Consider the following 16,596-nt stretch of genomic DNA (forward strand, 5'->3'; position numbering starts at 1 on the left):
AGCTGTACGACTCCCACACACCCTCTCTGTCACACTTGCATATAAAAATAAGAGGGGCACCCCGAAAAGCTGGCGGAGCAGCAGAAGGTGGGAGTGGGAGTGGGAGCAGCCTTAGGCCTTTTTGTAAAGTCAAATGTTGCAAATAAAGTTAAAAATGTGTCGTCGCGCCGATGACTGATGACCTCTACTGCAGACTTAGCCGTGCTGAAAAATCACCAGCTGGACTAAAAAAAAACCGGGTCACTCCTGCCGACCCCGCAGGCTCCGGCATGTTCCTGGAGCAGGGACATTTTGTGACCGTGCTTGACAGTCCGGCCCACAGGTCCGCGTAGACCACGCGAGCCTTCACCCCGCGGGACTCTGGGAGAGAATGATGTTGTTTGAAATACAAGGTCAGAGAGGTTTGTAGGTGGCGCAGGCGGGAGGTTCTCCCCGAGGTTCTTATTCCATCCATTTATAAAGTATTTATGGAGTGGCAGGGCTGCACATTCAAAGGGAAGCAGTCACATATTTCATCTTGTCCATAGTAGGCAAGACCTGGGAATCATCTTTTTACTTCACTGTGACGATGAGGAAGGAAGAGCTTGGGGGGGCAGCTCTTTAAGACCAATGACTGTAAAGTCCCACTGTCGGCGTGTTTGTCAAACAGTTCAACCTAAAAATGATAATGACACTCTGGAACATTTATTTATTTAACCAACATTATTAAAATTTCCATTATTTATGTCCCTTTGATTATGACTTTAGCGTAGATATGAGAGATTTCAGAACATCGTTGCTCGATCTTATTTGAAGCGGAGTATTACACTGACAGATCCTCATCACTGGAACAAATTGTTGTAGAGTATCATAGTGGAGTAACATTTTCTTATTAACCGGGCCACATTCTGCATACATGAGACTCGATAGATGTCTTCTCATTTTCTTAATTGCAAAACCCAGCTATCTGAAACTATATAATGTGTTTCTCCTCTCTTGTGCCATTTTATCAAGGCTAAGCTGAAAGTCATGATGAAAAGGGACTGAAAACCATCTCTGTTAACTTTCTGAACCAATTGGCTGCATTTGATAATTGTTATAATGAGCAGTTAGTGACAGCGGCTTTTATTTCAAAACAGAATCCACCTCTGAGCCTGCAGGTTTCTCACCTTAATAGGTTGAATAAATCTCTTAAATAATGATAATTAGCTGCTTCCAGTGTTTCATTGCTGGTGGTTGATAACGGCAACCTCTAAAGACTGTGTGCTCTTAGTAATGTGACTGGATTATCTAATGCTTTCTCCATTTTTTTATTTTTATTTTTTTACTCAAGTAGGGCTGGGTGACGCCTAAATTGGTTTATGATGCGTTTGTGTTTCTCCTCTCATACTTGAAGGGCTGTTCGGTATCTCAGTGACACTTGACAACAGAATTTATACACATTTCTGTCCGTGTTACTAGAATTCACAATAAATGCCTTTTTGTAAAGAAAAAAAACCCCTCAGTCTCAGTATGCAACAATGAAGTAGAGGTTTTAAGTGTGTCATGAAAGCCGCCTGTAATTTCCTGCTTTACTAATAAATCTGTGTCCACAGACAGCTGTGTTGTATGCTGACTGCTTGTGTTTCTTCATATGCATCCCACCATGTAGTCAAATTGGACAGCAAATGTGTCAGGGTGTATTCAGAATAACCAATCAGACTAACTTTTTGTGGAAGGAAGTAGAGGAACCCAGGAAATCTTGCACACGAGTATGATATACAAAAAAAAAATGTCATCATCTCCCTTCTTTGACTAGAACGTGAAAAGTACCGCCCTTAAAAGACAGTAACAACAGCCTTAGAAAAAAACTAGTTCCATCGAAAAACAAAACACCCAAACAGAAACCGAACAACACAGTATCTGCAGTCCAGCCCAGAGAGGATCTCAACTCAGGTTTCAGGGATGCGGCTGCATTTAAAAGACACTCTTGAGGATTGTAATGTCCACATTCTTGAGAGATTCTGGTTTTACTCAGAAATTAAATAAACTACTGTGTCAAACTGAGATGGTTTCTGACTTCAGTTGTTCAACACTCTTCAACATGCAGAACTGATAATACCACACATTTTAACGACAATACAAAGTCATTTACCAGCGTTGGTTCTAAACTGCATGCTATTTTAGATGTCTCTTATTGATACTAGTGTGGTTGTGCCTCTGCCTACGTCATATGCTTTGTTTCCCCAACGGGTTTTATATCCATCCAATACGCCATCGCTCATTGGTTTTGTCCCCGGGAAGTCAAAGTCAAATCAAAAGGAACCTATATTGTTTCTTTACACCAAAAAGGAAAAGAGTTAGGATATCTGACCATGCTCGCAGTTTCACAACCGTTCAGTCTTTGAATCAGACTGATGGTGGACAAAAGACCTTAAGGACCTTTAGGGACTGGTGCATCAGCAATTAACTTATGACTTGGATGACTCACAACAATGAACAGCTTAAAAGCCTGAAACTCCCTGATAGTCACAACTGAAGAAACCTTTTAAGAACCATGAGAAGACGTCCATTAGTCTGTTGTTTTTTTTATAATTGACATGGATTTGGATAACTCAGAATCGACTAACTAAAAAGGAAAGGATTCGGAATCAGTAGACTCATCTTAGGTATCTTGAGTCTTGACACGATAGAGTGAATGATGTCACACAGAGCTTATGGATTGATGGCGGGACAACCAAAGTGTCATGGGAAAACTCCAAACTTGTAATGTGGACATGGCCCTTAGCCATTAGTAGAACAACTTATTTACAATGTTCATGAATCCAATTTGGCAGCAGTTTGCTGTCTAATTGAGCATTTTCCTATTTATCACTTTTCATCTACTGCACTCAAACCTCATTATTGTTCCAGAGACACAGGGAATGGGTTCGCTCAGTTAGGCTTTTAGTGGAGTCCCATTCATGCATTAGTGGGGTGCTGTCCTCACACCTTTTTTTTTTTTTTTTTTCCCATAATAAAATACAATTCGGCACATCGCTGCACTGCTTGCACAAAAAGGATTGGGCAGCATGTCGGCCCAGGTTATACTAACAATAATCACACATCGATCAGCAAGAAATGAAGGACATTTGTACTTTGTTGATTCACCAATGTCAGCTGCTGCATTCTGGGAAGTTTGCACCATAAAAGCTTGAGAAGTCTGTGCTATTACAATATGGCACCATTTATGTCCCACTTATCAACTATGCTTCCGTGGACAACATAAGCTACTGTTAACCTACTTCTACACTGCAAGGCGAACCCAACTTGGAACGTTTTCTTTGGTCTTGAACTGAAACTGCAGAGGTACTGCAGCATGACAATCAAACTCTTCAAAGCCATCCCACCAGTGCCTGTCACGTTAAGTCTGAGATGCTTTGGCATTATTCCAGTGTGTGGTACAGGCTCGATGATATGTACGCACATGCACACACCTGCCAATCTTCATCCCATCACAGATCTAGTCTCTGTTGCATGGCAAGGCTTTGTTTGGGAGTTGACGGGAAAGGTTGCTTCATAAACCCGGCACGCATCCATCAGCATCTCCCCTGCTGCTTTGGGATGAAGAGAAGTGATGATCCAGGGATTTTTTTTTCTCCCCCCTTCAAACGTGTTCCCTTATTTTATTTTTTTTATTATTTTTTTTGCTCACTGTATCACCTTCACAGTAATGCATCCTGTTACAGACATGACCAGGGTGTCGATGGGCCTTCGAGAAGGGGGGAGATACCTGGGGAAAATGTTTTTTAAGGGTTTAGTTGGGTCCAAAAAGAAAAGTTTTGCACTTTAACTAAGCATGAAAGAGAAGGTGTTTCAAGTGTGGTAAGCAGGGGTTGAGGATGTGGTGCCTACTTCTGGAGGAAATAAAATATGTATTCTTTTTAGCGTGATTGCTCCTGTGCATGTGTGCGTTGGGTTGGCGAGCTTTTGAGAGACATCATTGCGCATGAGTACAAGTGTGTATGTGATGTGCAATCAGGCAAGACGCTGAAAGTGGGACATCCGTGTCCTGTCTCGACAGTGCAGTGCAGCCTGGGGACTGCACATCACTGTGTAAATGCAAATTGCAGTGTCATGCTGATCAATCTTAGAGGCTGCTGAGACAGGGTTATGTCAAGACCGGTCAGCAGTAACTCGGCTGTTTTAAATGCACTGTTTCTGTACGGCACTATCTGGCTTGTGTCTCCCTTTCTTTTTTCAGGTGTATTGTTCCATGGAGCCGGCCTTTTATTACTAACTCTACTGTGTTTTTATTTGCTTCTATTTGACTAACAAGCTCAAAGTATTTGCAAATAAACAAATGCGTCCTGCAAATGTTGTTAATCATTGTCCAACAAAAGCCCAACTAATTCTAATGTCTTTCCAATGTTCCTGCAGGATGCCGCTTGAGTAAGACTCCCGTGGAGCTGGAGGGACACGGCACCGTGGTGTTGGATAAACTTATCAAGACGGATCTTGGTGGAGGGTGAAGACACCAATCACGAGTGTGCTGGCCATGCTCTAGCACACCAGAAAGGCTGGCTTGACAGTGGAAAAACACCTATTTGCCTTTTTATTAAACACTCCAGCGTAACAGACACACCCACCTCCCTTTCTCCTCCCATTCATCATCCTTGCAAAGATGCCAATGCCGGGGTTAGCGCTGTGGCATTTGTGGTGACGGGGAAGAGTGTGCACACGCATCCGGCAGGTGGGTCGGTGGCTGTACGAGCACACCACAAAGCTTTCTTGGGTTAGCGTGGCTGAACCATGCGGCCCTGGGCGGGTTCATGGCGTTGGATTACCCTGGTGCTGTTGGCCTGGGGCACACTCCTCTTCTACATCGGCGGTCACTTGGTGAGGGACAGCGACCATCCGGAGCGGTCCAGCCGAGAGCTGTCCAAGATCCTGGCCAAACTGGAACGGCTCAAGCAACAGAATGAAGACCTGCGACGCATGGCGGAATCGCTCAGGTAACAAACCCAATTGCACAAAATGTGCTTTTGCTTCAGATACCAGAGTGGCTCAGAAAGATTAGTCCCGCGGCATCAGTATTGGTTATTACAAATCACTGCCAAATGCTTAATATAAAGCAGTTCAACAAAAATGTTGAAAACTCAATAAATTAATCTCAAGGAATGCTGTTCGACATTCACATTTATCTTGTATTACCAGTCACATTAAGTCTTTTCTCACATGTTCCAACAGCTTAACAGAACAAACCATCAAATAAAATTGGCCTTTCTTCCAGAGTACCAAGTGCACTGACAGTATTACGGGTATTACAGACATGGTACAAAGCTGTGCAGGAATGAGCTCTGTCAGGAGATACAAAGTGTTTCTGACCATCTGTACAACTGGCGAAGTTGCTGTAAATTGAGGTTTTGGCATTTGCAGGTCATTTTCTGACACTTTTTGTTGCCATGGCAATATTTTGGGCGCTTCAGTAAATAGCATTGGTTCCTAACGTTTTAAGCAAAACATAGTCAACAAAAGAATGTAATCGACCACTCAAGCGTTTGCCTGGTCGGTAAACGTGTGATTCTGAAAAAGGTCTGTGGACCAATCTTTTTTTTTGTTTTTCAGTCTAGAAATAAGTACAGCACATAGCCCTGCGGTCGAGATTCAGAATCATTCCCTAAATGCAACATTGTGGTGTGGGATTATGTGCAGCTCACGGTTAAGGGAGGTACTATCCACTGACTGGTTTTCAGTTGCTGAAGCTAATCAGCGCTGTCAGAGATGCTGTCTGTGATGAATGAATGGCCTGTCAAACACCTCACAAGATTTCATTGTTGTTTTGCCAGACAATAGCCAATTGTACGAGTCCATTACACACACAGCATCTTTCACGCATTCAAGTAATTTTTAATAGTGAAACAGATGGTTCTGCTCTTATCACCACATGCTGACAGTGCTTCTCTTCACACTCAAAACTCTAGTTGTATCCACGACTGTGCACGAGTGAGCCTCGGTTTGCTGTGTGTGTGTGTGTGTGTGTGTGTGTGTGTGTGTGTGTGTGCGTGTGTGTGTGCGTGTGTGTGTGTGTGTGTGTGCGTGTGTGCCTGTGTGTGCCTGTGTGTGTGTGTGTGTGTGTGTGTGTGTGTGTGTGTGTCATATTAACAGGGAACTTCAGATGTTGCCATTTCTGCTCCTCTGTGATATGCTGATTCACTTTGATGTGGGGCCCTCATCAGAGCATGCAAACATAAAAACACACACATGCATTGCTTATGACAGCTGGTCCCTGATTAAATCCCTTGCTTTCGTAATTATTGAAAATTGGCTCAAAAACAAAGCTGGAATTCATGGCAGAGGAGGAAAAAAAAAGGGAAAAAGAGTGCAGTCGATGTCCAGATGGGTCCCCGACACGATAGATGGTTGCTGCTTGTTATTGAGTCTGGTTGTTGATCAGGGACTGAGGCCTCCTCACTTGTTTAGTGGGGCAGTCCTTCAGTGTGTTCTCAAGCCCCTCTAAGCTTCAGCTAAGTATCCAGCATTTCAACCCGCTTGCCGTGGTTGAGCTTTTATGAGCTGCCGACAGCGACAAGATTGTTCTGTATCTTTTGTGTGTGTATAAATTGGTGAGATACAGCGCAGGTTAGAACACCCTCACCCTCCACCCTGTACCATCTCTTATCCTTATATTAGAGCCTGATGGATGCAATGAGGCTGTTAGTGAGCTGCCCGTCATCCCTGCCACAGCCCTTCCCTGTAACGTTCACTGCCTCCCCTTGTTCCCTTTTCACTCCTCCTCCTCCGCCTCATTCTACTAGCATCCTGCTGACAGAGACATGGCACAGAACCAGACTCCAGCCCATAGTCAGTCACTCTGTGACAACTCATTAGCTCACTGATTGGCTAGTTCAACACATGCCTAACCTAGTTCACCAACCCTCACATGTGGTGCAGATACAGACGGAGAATATGACCAAATCCTGTATAAGAAGCCTAATCAATTGTTTGCAAGTACCCCCCTGGCAGCCGATAAATGAAGAAGAATTAATCCGAAGGATCAGTGCATGCATTTCTTTATTGGTGGGCTCAGAGAGATGTTAACGCATAAAGCAGACGCATCATTTTGAGTTCTTGCATTCCAGAAACGGTGCATCCAGACTGATTTATAGGTCCTAGTACTATTTAGCCATACCACACCAGCAGTAGTGCATCAGATTAGCTAGTATGGTGCACTATACTGTGGATTTTGGAATTTGTCTAGATGATCTGATTTGCTTTATGGAAGACTTCCCTCATTCCCTCTGCTCTGAAAACACAGTACGTCTAACTAGATCTGTTACGAGGGGTGAGTGTAGTATTCCTCAACGTAGAACTCAGTTTGGCAGCTCTTCTTTTCCCTGTGTGGCCATGGGTCAGTGGAATGTCCTTCCCACAGAACTTATTCTATGTACAAATCCTCACACATTCTCATGCTTGTCAAAGCGCTGGTTACTAAGTAAGCAAGTTTGCACACATTGTTGAGTATTATGTGAGTGTGTGTATGTGTCTGGTTATGAGTGTGGTTGAGGATGAGGATGATTGTTATCTGTGTATTGTATGTGTATGTGTTTGAATGTGTGATGAGAGTGAGAGAGAGTGTATGTGCTGTTGGTCTCTATTGTGCACTTTATGATTTGGCGCTCTTGTTTCCGTGCTTTTATTTATTAGTGCATTCTGTCAAATTTTTAAATATTATGGTTATTATGTCTTATTTCAATTAATCTTAATATTGTACCTGCTTAGCACTTTACCTGCCCAGTGACTACAGGCGGAAATTAGCAATTGTTGCTATAACCTGGCTCAAAGCATCTCTTCTTGTTTTACAAGATTGTTTTATTTGTGCATTGTCCCTGTTTTAAATGAATAAATTAAATCAATCAAATTAATAATGACGTATTAGAAGAAATAACTGAGAACACAAAACTACTCTCTTGTCTAAGCTGCTTTGGCAGCATAAATGTCACGTGTATTTAATCAATATGTCACTCAATGTTTGGATTCAAATTAGTATCACCTGGCTGGCCTAAAGACACAGTCCAGCAATTCGGGCCATTGCTGAGTGATTTGAGTGACAGGCAGTATGCCAACCCACTGCACACCCAGCAGCATTAATGAGAGGTGAGCATGAGGTGGAGTTGCTTGGTCGGTCTGGCTCCGCCCTCACTGCAGCTGTCAGTCACGTCGGGCGCCAAACCACTGCTCCTGCGGAGACGACGGCGTGCACCAGTGTGATGGCACACTGGAGGGAGTGTGGGGTGAGCGAGTGACAGCTGGTCTGAGCGATGGGGACCCGATGGCAACCCACCCCCTCCGCTCCCCCATTCACACAGCCAGCATGCAGACGTGGGGGCGGAAGGAGATAGAGGGCGTTGCAGAGGGGGGAGGATGGGAGCCTGATGGATCACAGGAGAAAGTGACAAACGAGGACGCAGGAAGAGTTGTACAGACTAGAGATGCACTGATTACAATTTTCTCAGCCTAATTTTCTTTTTTTTTTTCCTTCTTCTCCTCTTTCTTGCTGCATGCATTTAGACTTGCAGTGATGTAGTCGACTATGATCATAACCCCATCATCTTCGTACAAAAAGGTTTGGTGTTGACACATGACATCAAACCACTTAGAGGGGGTTTCTATGAGGGCGGGGTAAGCATTGTGCTATGGAGCCTCAGCCCATTAACACACCGTTAACCGCTGCCATGAATCGCCTTGCAATAAGAATTTTCGCGAGCGAGTCCCCTGTCTTGTGGGGGTAGGGCCCTGACAACCTTCCAGGTGGAGCATTGTGCTAATTGGCTATGCTACAGGCAAGAGTTGATCTGCTCTTTCCCTTCATCCTCACCTGTGTATGCTAACACTAGGGGTGGGCAAAAATATCGATATGGCAATATATCGCGATACTTTTCCAGCCGATTCAATATCGATATTCAAAATTTGAATATCGATTTTTTTTTTATTTTTTTATTTTTTATTTTTTTTTATCCCCGATCTTTTTCCCATTATATCACCCAGTGCTCCTACCTAAGTGACAGTCCTGGGCATTGCCACTCTCTACCAACCCTGGGAGGGCCCTGCACTGAGCTCAGGTTTTATTTCACGTTTTATTTCATTTTATAATTTATTTTTTATATAACACAATTGCCTGTCCTTAAAAAATGAAAAATAATGGACAGAGGTTTATTTATTTATGGATTTATATCTATACTGACTGATCACTGTGCCTGTCCTTGGTTTTAGTACCCATCTTTCTTGTGTTTATTATCATTTACCACATAATTAAAGCAACCTCATACTAAATTAAATGTTAATTTCATATGATGTACATAATATGAAAAACATATACAAATATGTTGTAACTTTAGCTTGTATAGTTATAATAAAACATTGTTTTGACTCAGTTTGTCCCATGAATTGTCACTATAATCTGATGAACGTGCAACTCGGATTTTAAGATCCATCACTATCATCTGATGTACATATATACAACTTGGATTTTAAGATGTGTAATGCATTTTTAAATTTTTCGGTGAACTATGTAGAATATAATAATCGGGATATCGCATAATCGGGATATCGCAATGTGTATCGTATCGTGGCTCAAGTATTGTGATGCGTATCGTATCGTGAGGTCCTTCCCAATACCCACCCCTAGCTAACACGCAAACGGCAACCATCACAGCTGCTTCCATGTTTATCTTATTGTTATAGTTTACTTTTTCCACCTACGTGGTGCTTATGTTAATGTTGCATCAAAACTGTCACAAACAATTACTTCCAGAGAAAGAGGTCAGTGGATCCTGTGTCCTAGTCTGTAATGGAGACCTAGAGCTGCAAGAACTGAGGGTCCTGCCTCCTCCGTTTGTCTCTGACCCCCTCCAATGCAAAGCCATCATATGTCACTGACAATATCAGGTCTGTCCTCTGCAATGCTCTACAGGACGTTCATGTGATGAACAGGCGGTGCATTAGTAGTAGAGACCACAGCTCTCCCTCCTCATATCTGCATTATATGTACGGACCGGTACATTATTTCTGGCATACCTCAGTTCCAACAGGAAGTACGGTGTTGCCCAGTGCTGAGAAAAACCTAAGTGATAGAAGAGATGAATGTATTGTGTTGCACTGTTGATGCACTGCTACAAATCCATGTAATGTGCTCAGTGATTTAATGCATAAACAAGGAATTATTTACACTCACAGATCCATGTGACTCGAATGCAGGACAGAGAGAGAGGAGGGAGCGCCGAGACAAATTGTTTTTACATGCTTCAGTGGAATTGTCTTGTAATGGTGTAGGCCATTGACCATTAGACCTCAATTACTCACCTTCTTATGTACCCCTGTGTTCCTCCGCCTGCTATTTGCTGTAGTAGCTTGTAAAATCTGCCCTTTTTTTCATAATTTTGCCTCATTAGGATGCCTGTTTTCCAAGTCAAATGGAAATGTAGACGTGAGCCGTAAAAACAGATCCAACTAGTTTGGTGCAGTGAGGTCACTGTAGGCGAGATAACGCTGCCGCTGCCAGACCTCACCCATCATTGGCCTGGCCATCACTCGGGCCCGGCACATGACGAATCTGCAAGCACACACACAAGCCTCATTGTTGGAGCTGTCTGCGGTCGGGACATCTCTGTCAAGTGGGTCTCGGGGCAGAGCTGGCTGTAGATTTGCTGAAGCGTTGGAGCGTGCAGTGCAAGAATGCACTATTCAGAATCGGTTTCCTTGGAATAATACTGTTCATGTCAGTGGATATCACAGGGACACAACGAAGGAAGGAGACAGAAACTGATTTGACGCAAGTAAAAACGATTATACTAAAACATCACATACACAACCACAGTGCAGTACAATAACTCATGTGTTTATGTCTCTTTAAACTAAAAAACACCTACCAGTTTTTAAGATGGAGTGAGCAGTAGCACAGTGCTGTCATGGTAATAATCAGATTTTACCACCCATTTACTTCCCAGTGCTGCATTCCTGTCGTTTATTAGCTTAACTTATTCGAGTCAAGCGGTTAGAGGCACCGACTTCTCAGGAATGGATAGAACAATTTAGTTCACCCGCATTCCCAGCGTAATGATGAACGGATACACTTGTCTAAGCACATGTAGGCTGCTTCTTCATGGAAATGTGTTCATGCACTCTTTTATCTCTACCTGTGAGGATGCTTTACATCTCCCTCCATATGTGTTGCTTTCCAGATCAGCACATGAGTTTTCTTTTGAAGTCAGGCAGAGTTTATTCAAGCTTTCCTTGCAAGTGCGTGCGTGCCCCCGTTGCCACCAAAGGACCCAGCTGTTTAAAGTGCCCTGCTGTGATGTCGCCGCAAGGCCGGGAGCCAGCCTTGCGACAGTTGGGATGGCATTGCAGAGGAAACTGGGTTGCATGCAAAACCTCACCTGCTTCCTTACTCAGTGCCTGGTCCCGGGGGGGGGGGGGCACAACGCTCCCTGCTCTCAGAGCTTGTGTTTTTATTACGCCGTGGTTTTCTCATCTGTGAATACGTCTCTTCTGTATTTTTGGGGGGGTAACAATGCTTTTGAATCCAGCTGTCTTGTCAAGTTACTGCTTTCAGGCCTTCTAGAGATACCATCAGGGATCATCTGTGGTTCTGTGGGTTTTGATCCAGCTTAGTGTTTGGATATATTTTATATCCATCTATCTTGATTAGGGATGCTCGTGTTTTGCCTGTACTTTGACTACATCAGTCGCACTCATGATGTGTGTTCTAGATAACCTATGTACCACGTTCGCTCTCATTAGCCTGAGCCGATTTGGCCTATTTCTCCCGCCTGGATATCACATTATCTCATGTCAAAGTTTTAGCAGCACCTAAATCCCCTGGGAAATTATGTAACTTAATAATGCTACTTCCTCCACAGTGTTGTAACTAACAACTTGAGGTGTGGCTGATGTGGAAAGCAAGTTGAATACAGTGTGAGGGTAGATAATAGAGCTGATACTGGGAGATGAAATGGCCCTGGGTTTTATTTCAAAGATCTGTGCCAGACAGATGTAAGGAACACACAACAGCTTCCATGAAGAATAGAAACCACAATATAGGACAACTTTTATTCAGAGACGATTTACAAAGGTTTGCCATTGTCCATTTTAAAGACTTATATAATGTAGAAGGATAATAAAAAAAAAAACAAAAAAAAAAACAGCACTTTTTCCACCGTTTCATTGCTTTGAAGCTGATTGCTCAGTTAGTGCTCAGTGAAGTGGGAGGCGGAGGCTTCTCAGGGACCAGAGCTCTCGCACTGAAGGGAGAGTTTGACAAGAGGGGCTGCTGCAACTCTAAAAGTCTCATCTTTATGCCCGCCAGTGGCTGATGTTCTTTACTTAGGGAGCAAATTGAGTTGCATGCTTTGATAACTCATTATGGTGAATGCACAGGGGCATTTGCACATACTCTGTTTTGAATCTTTTTTTCCCCATTTGTTTGTGTTTATCTGCAACAGACTTTGTTTGTGGTGGTTTTGAACGTCAACATGTCAGAGTTGTCATTTTTGTTTACAGTTCATACTTGCTGTAAAACCACTAATTACTATTTTTATTTTTATCACTGAGAGATATTAAGATGAAACAGCCCAAATATGCAGTTGTAACACAGTTTAGTTTACATATACAGACATGAAAATATCTTATTACACCAGATGAACTGAATTTCTGCCCAAACATTTCAACTCATCTCTGCGAGACTTTCATGTGTAAATTTTTCTGATTGCAGTATGGCGCCTTTGAGCACAGCAGTCTATCATGTCTGAGGGCGCTAGTAGCAGAGTGGTACGACGACCTCCTTAAGATGTGCCTACACACACAGTCGGTATAGAGTCCTAACTTTAACAGGCTGCGTGAAACCGGCCATTTTATTTTTTTGTTATCTTTATGAAAGAGGACCAGCTCAAAAGCCGTTGCAACTTTAACATTTGCATTATTAGCATGAAATTATGTTTCTTTATCGTAAACCGTCAGAAACTGTGACTTAAGTTACATCATGTAACAATAAAGGACATCTGATGTGTCATGATAAACATTTCAAGTCATTTTGTGCCATTTTGCGAAGAAATCATGTGAAATTCACAAGTCTGTTTTGCGAGTTTCAGTGTTTTTAGCTCAGCGTGTAGGGCGCTAACAGAATGATCTCCATTCCTGTCCTCGCCACCTCCCGCTCTGAAATGAGTCCAGTACCACTGCTCATATTAAAGTTGTTTAGAGGAAAATCTATAAAGAGCTACTAAAAACAAACTGGGGAGTTGTTATTTTATGGCTCATGAACGTAGAAGTAAATAATCACTGGAAAACAAGGTGCATGTATATAATAATAATAATAATTAAAGCTGCAAGCAGCGATGAACGGGCCCTCGCACTCACGGCCACCGCCCCCCATAAGCATATCAGAAATGACACCACCCACGACTCTCTATGTCAAACCATTCAAAAGTTATAGCAGAAAAAAGGAACAACAAATCAGAAGAAGGGGCGGGGCTAATTCAGGCCAATGAAGGTCAAGGACTCAATACCGAGTCCCATGACACCACCCACGACTCTTTATGTCAAACCATTCAAAAGTTATGGCAGAGAAAAGTATTCTAGGGGGCGCTGTTCAGCCGTTAGGCCACGCCCATTAATGCAAACCATGAAATATCAAATTTATCACCAGGCCTGGCTTGCATGCAAAATTTGGTGACTTTTGGAGAACTATCAAATATGGACCAATCAGATGAAGGGGACGAGCGCTTTTTCGCGTCTAGCGTCGCCACGGTAACACTTTTGAAAGAGAGAAGTAATGTGCGTCGTCACAGGACAGAGACGAACATTTTGATGTAAAAAAAACACAAAAATTGCTGACAAAAATTTCGGCATATTGCCAGGCTTGAACTCCCAACCTCTGGCACCAAAGACCAATATGCTCTGGCTGAGCTAAGTCTCAGCTATTCCTTTCAATTGACCTACTGGCTTAGGACAGACCAACAGAGCGATAAAATGTCTGGAACTTTTTTTTCCTAATTTTTTAAATATTTGTAAGTTATAAATATTAGTAAAACCCTACTATTTTAATTATTACACTTTCTGTAACCATTCTGCCAAGGTTGTAACCGGGCTGAGCCGGGAATATTTCTGAGGTCACCACATTACAGGGAGCTGATTGGTCGGGGGGCGGGGCCGGCATCACCATACTCGCCACTGATTGGTCGGGGGGCGGGGCCGTCATCACCCTACTCACCACTGATTGGTCGGGGGGCGGGGCCGTCATCACCCTACTCGCCACTGATTGGTCGGGGGGCGGGGCCGTCATCACCATACTCGCCACTGATTGGTCGGGGGGCGGGGCCGTCATCACCCTACTCGCCACTGATTGGTCGGGGGGCGGGGCCGTCATCACCATACTCGCCACTGATTGGTCGGGGGGCGGGGCCGTCATCACCCTACTCGCCACTGATTGGTCGGGGGGCGGGGCCGGCAGATGTTTGAATCAGGAAGCGGGAGTCAGCGCGAGAGCGACTGGCGGCTCGCAGCGATTTTATTATAAAAAAAGGACAACCAATCAGAAGAAGGGGCGGGGCTAATTCAGGCCAATGAAGGTCAAGGACTCCATAAAGAATCTGATGACACCACCCACGACTCTCTATGTCAAACCATTCAAAAGTTATAGCAGAAAATCGGGACAACCAATCAGAAGAAGGGGCGGGCTAATTAAGGCCAACGAAGCTTAAGGACTCATTACAGAGTCCCATGACACCACCCACGACTCTCTATGTGAAACCATTCAAAAGTTATGGCAGAGAAAAGTATTCTAGGGGGCGCTGTTGAGCCGTTAGGCCATGCCCATTAATGCAAACCATGAAATATCAAATTTATCGCCAAGTCTGGCTTGCATGCAAAATTTGGTGACTTTTGGAGAACTATCAAATATGGACCAATCACATGAAGGGGGGGCGCGCCTTTTGGCGTCTAGCGTCGCCACGGTAACACTTTTGAAAGAGAAAAGTAATGCGTGGTGTCGCAGGATGGAGACACACATTTTGATGTATAACACACCTGGGTGCACGTTACGGTTCGGGCTGAATTAACTGCCGAAAGAATGGCATAAATTTCGCCAAAATGACACAATTTATTCAAAATGGCCGACTTCCTGTTCAATTTCGGCCATGGCGCCAAGAGACTTTTCTTTAAGTTGCGACATGATACAGGTGTGTACCGATTTTCGTTCATGTACGTCAAACCGTATTATGGGGCTTGAGGCTCAAAGTTTTTTCCCTCTCAACCAATCAGATGAAGGGTGGGCGCACTTTTTGGTGTCTAGCGTTGCCGCGGTAACGCTTTTAAATGAGAAAAGTAATGTGCGTCGTTGCAGGACAGGGACGCACATATTGATGTAGAAAAAAAAAAATTGCTGACAAAAAAGTCTGTATACTGCGGGAATCGAACTATGATCTCTGACTCCAAAGACGGGAACGCTCTGGCTGAGCTAAGACTCAGCTACTCATTTCTATTTGACCTACTGACTTAGCAGAGACCAACATATCGATATTTAGTGATGTAAGTCTGGAGCTGTTTTTTCTAATTTTTTTAAATATTTGTAAGTTATAAATATTAGTAAAACCCTACTATAATAATTATTACTTTTTCTGTAACCATTCTGCCAAGGTTGTAACCGGGCTGAGCTGGGAATATTTCTGACGTCACCACATTACAGGGAGCTGATTGGTCGGGGGGCGGGGCCGTCATCACCCTACTCGCCACTGATTGGTCGGGGGGCGGGGCCGTCATCACCCTACTCGCCACTGATTGGTCGGGGGGCGGGGCCGTCATCACCCTACTCGCCACCGATTGGTCAGGGGGCGGGGCCGTCATCACCCTCCGCGCCACTGATTGGTCGGGAGGCGGGGCCGTCATCACCCTACTCGCCACCGATTGGTCGGGGGGCGGGGCCGGCAGACGTTTGAATCAGGAAGCGGGAGTCAGCGCGAGAGCGACTGGCGGCTCGTGGCGATTTTATTATAAAAAAGGGACAACCAATCAGAAGAAGGGGCGGGGCTAATTCAGGCCAAAGAAGCTCAAGGACTCATTGCAGAGTCCCTTGACACCACCTACGACTTCCTATGTCAAACCATTCAAAGTTTATAGCAGAAAAAAGGGACAACCAATCAGAAGAAGGGGCGGGGCTAATTCAGGCCAATGAAGGTCAAGGACTCCATACAGAATCTGATGACACCACCCACGACTCTCTATGTCAAACCATTCAAAAGTTATGGCAGGTAAAAGTATTCTAGGGGGCGCTGTTGAGCCGTTAGGCCACGCCCATTAATGCAAACCATGAAATATCAAATTTATCACCAGGCCTGGCTTGCATGCAAAATTTGGTGACTTTTGGAGAACTATCAAATATGGACCAATCACATGAAGGGGGGGCGCGCCTTTTGGTGTCTAGCGTCGCCACGGTAACGCTTTTGAAAGAAAAAAGTAATGCGTGGTGTCGCAGGATGGAGACGCACATTTTGATGTATAACACACCTGGGTGCACGTTACGGTTCGGGCTGAATTAACTGCCGAAGGAATGGCATAAATTTCGCCAAAATGACACAATTTATTCAAAATGGCCGACGTCCTGTT

At 44.0% G+C, this 16,596-nt stretch overlaps 1 protein-coding gene across 1 annotated transcript in view; it reads left to right on the forward strand.

The window, feature by feature from the left end:
* Nucleotides 1-16,596, forward strand: part of fut8b (fucosyltransferase 8b (alpha (1,6) fucosyltransferase)) — a 105,779-nt gene that overhangs the window by 55,303 nt on the left and 33,880 nt on the right. The window contains exon 2 of the mRNA XM_061746851.1: nucleotides 4,378-4,952. Coding sequence (XP_061602835.1) covers nucleotides 4,750-4,952 — 203 coding nt within the window. The 5' untranslated portion in view covers nucleotides 4,378-4,749. The remainder of the gene's footprint in view (nucleotides 1-4,377; nucleotides 4,953-16,596) is intronic.

This window comes from Cololabis saira, chromosome 18 (assembly GCF_033807715.1).
Source record: "Cololabis saira isolate AMF1-May2022 chromosome 18, fColSai1.1, whole genome shotgun sequence".
Taxonomy (NCBI): Eukaryota; Metazoa; Chordata; class Actinopteri; order Beloniformes; family Belonidae; genus Cololabis; species Cololabis saira.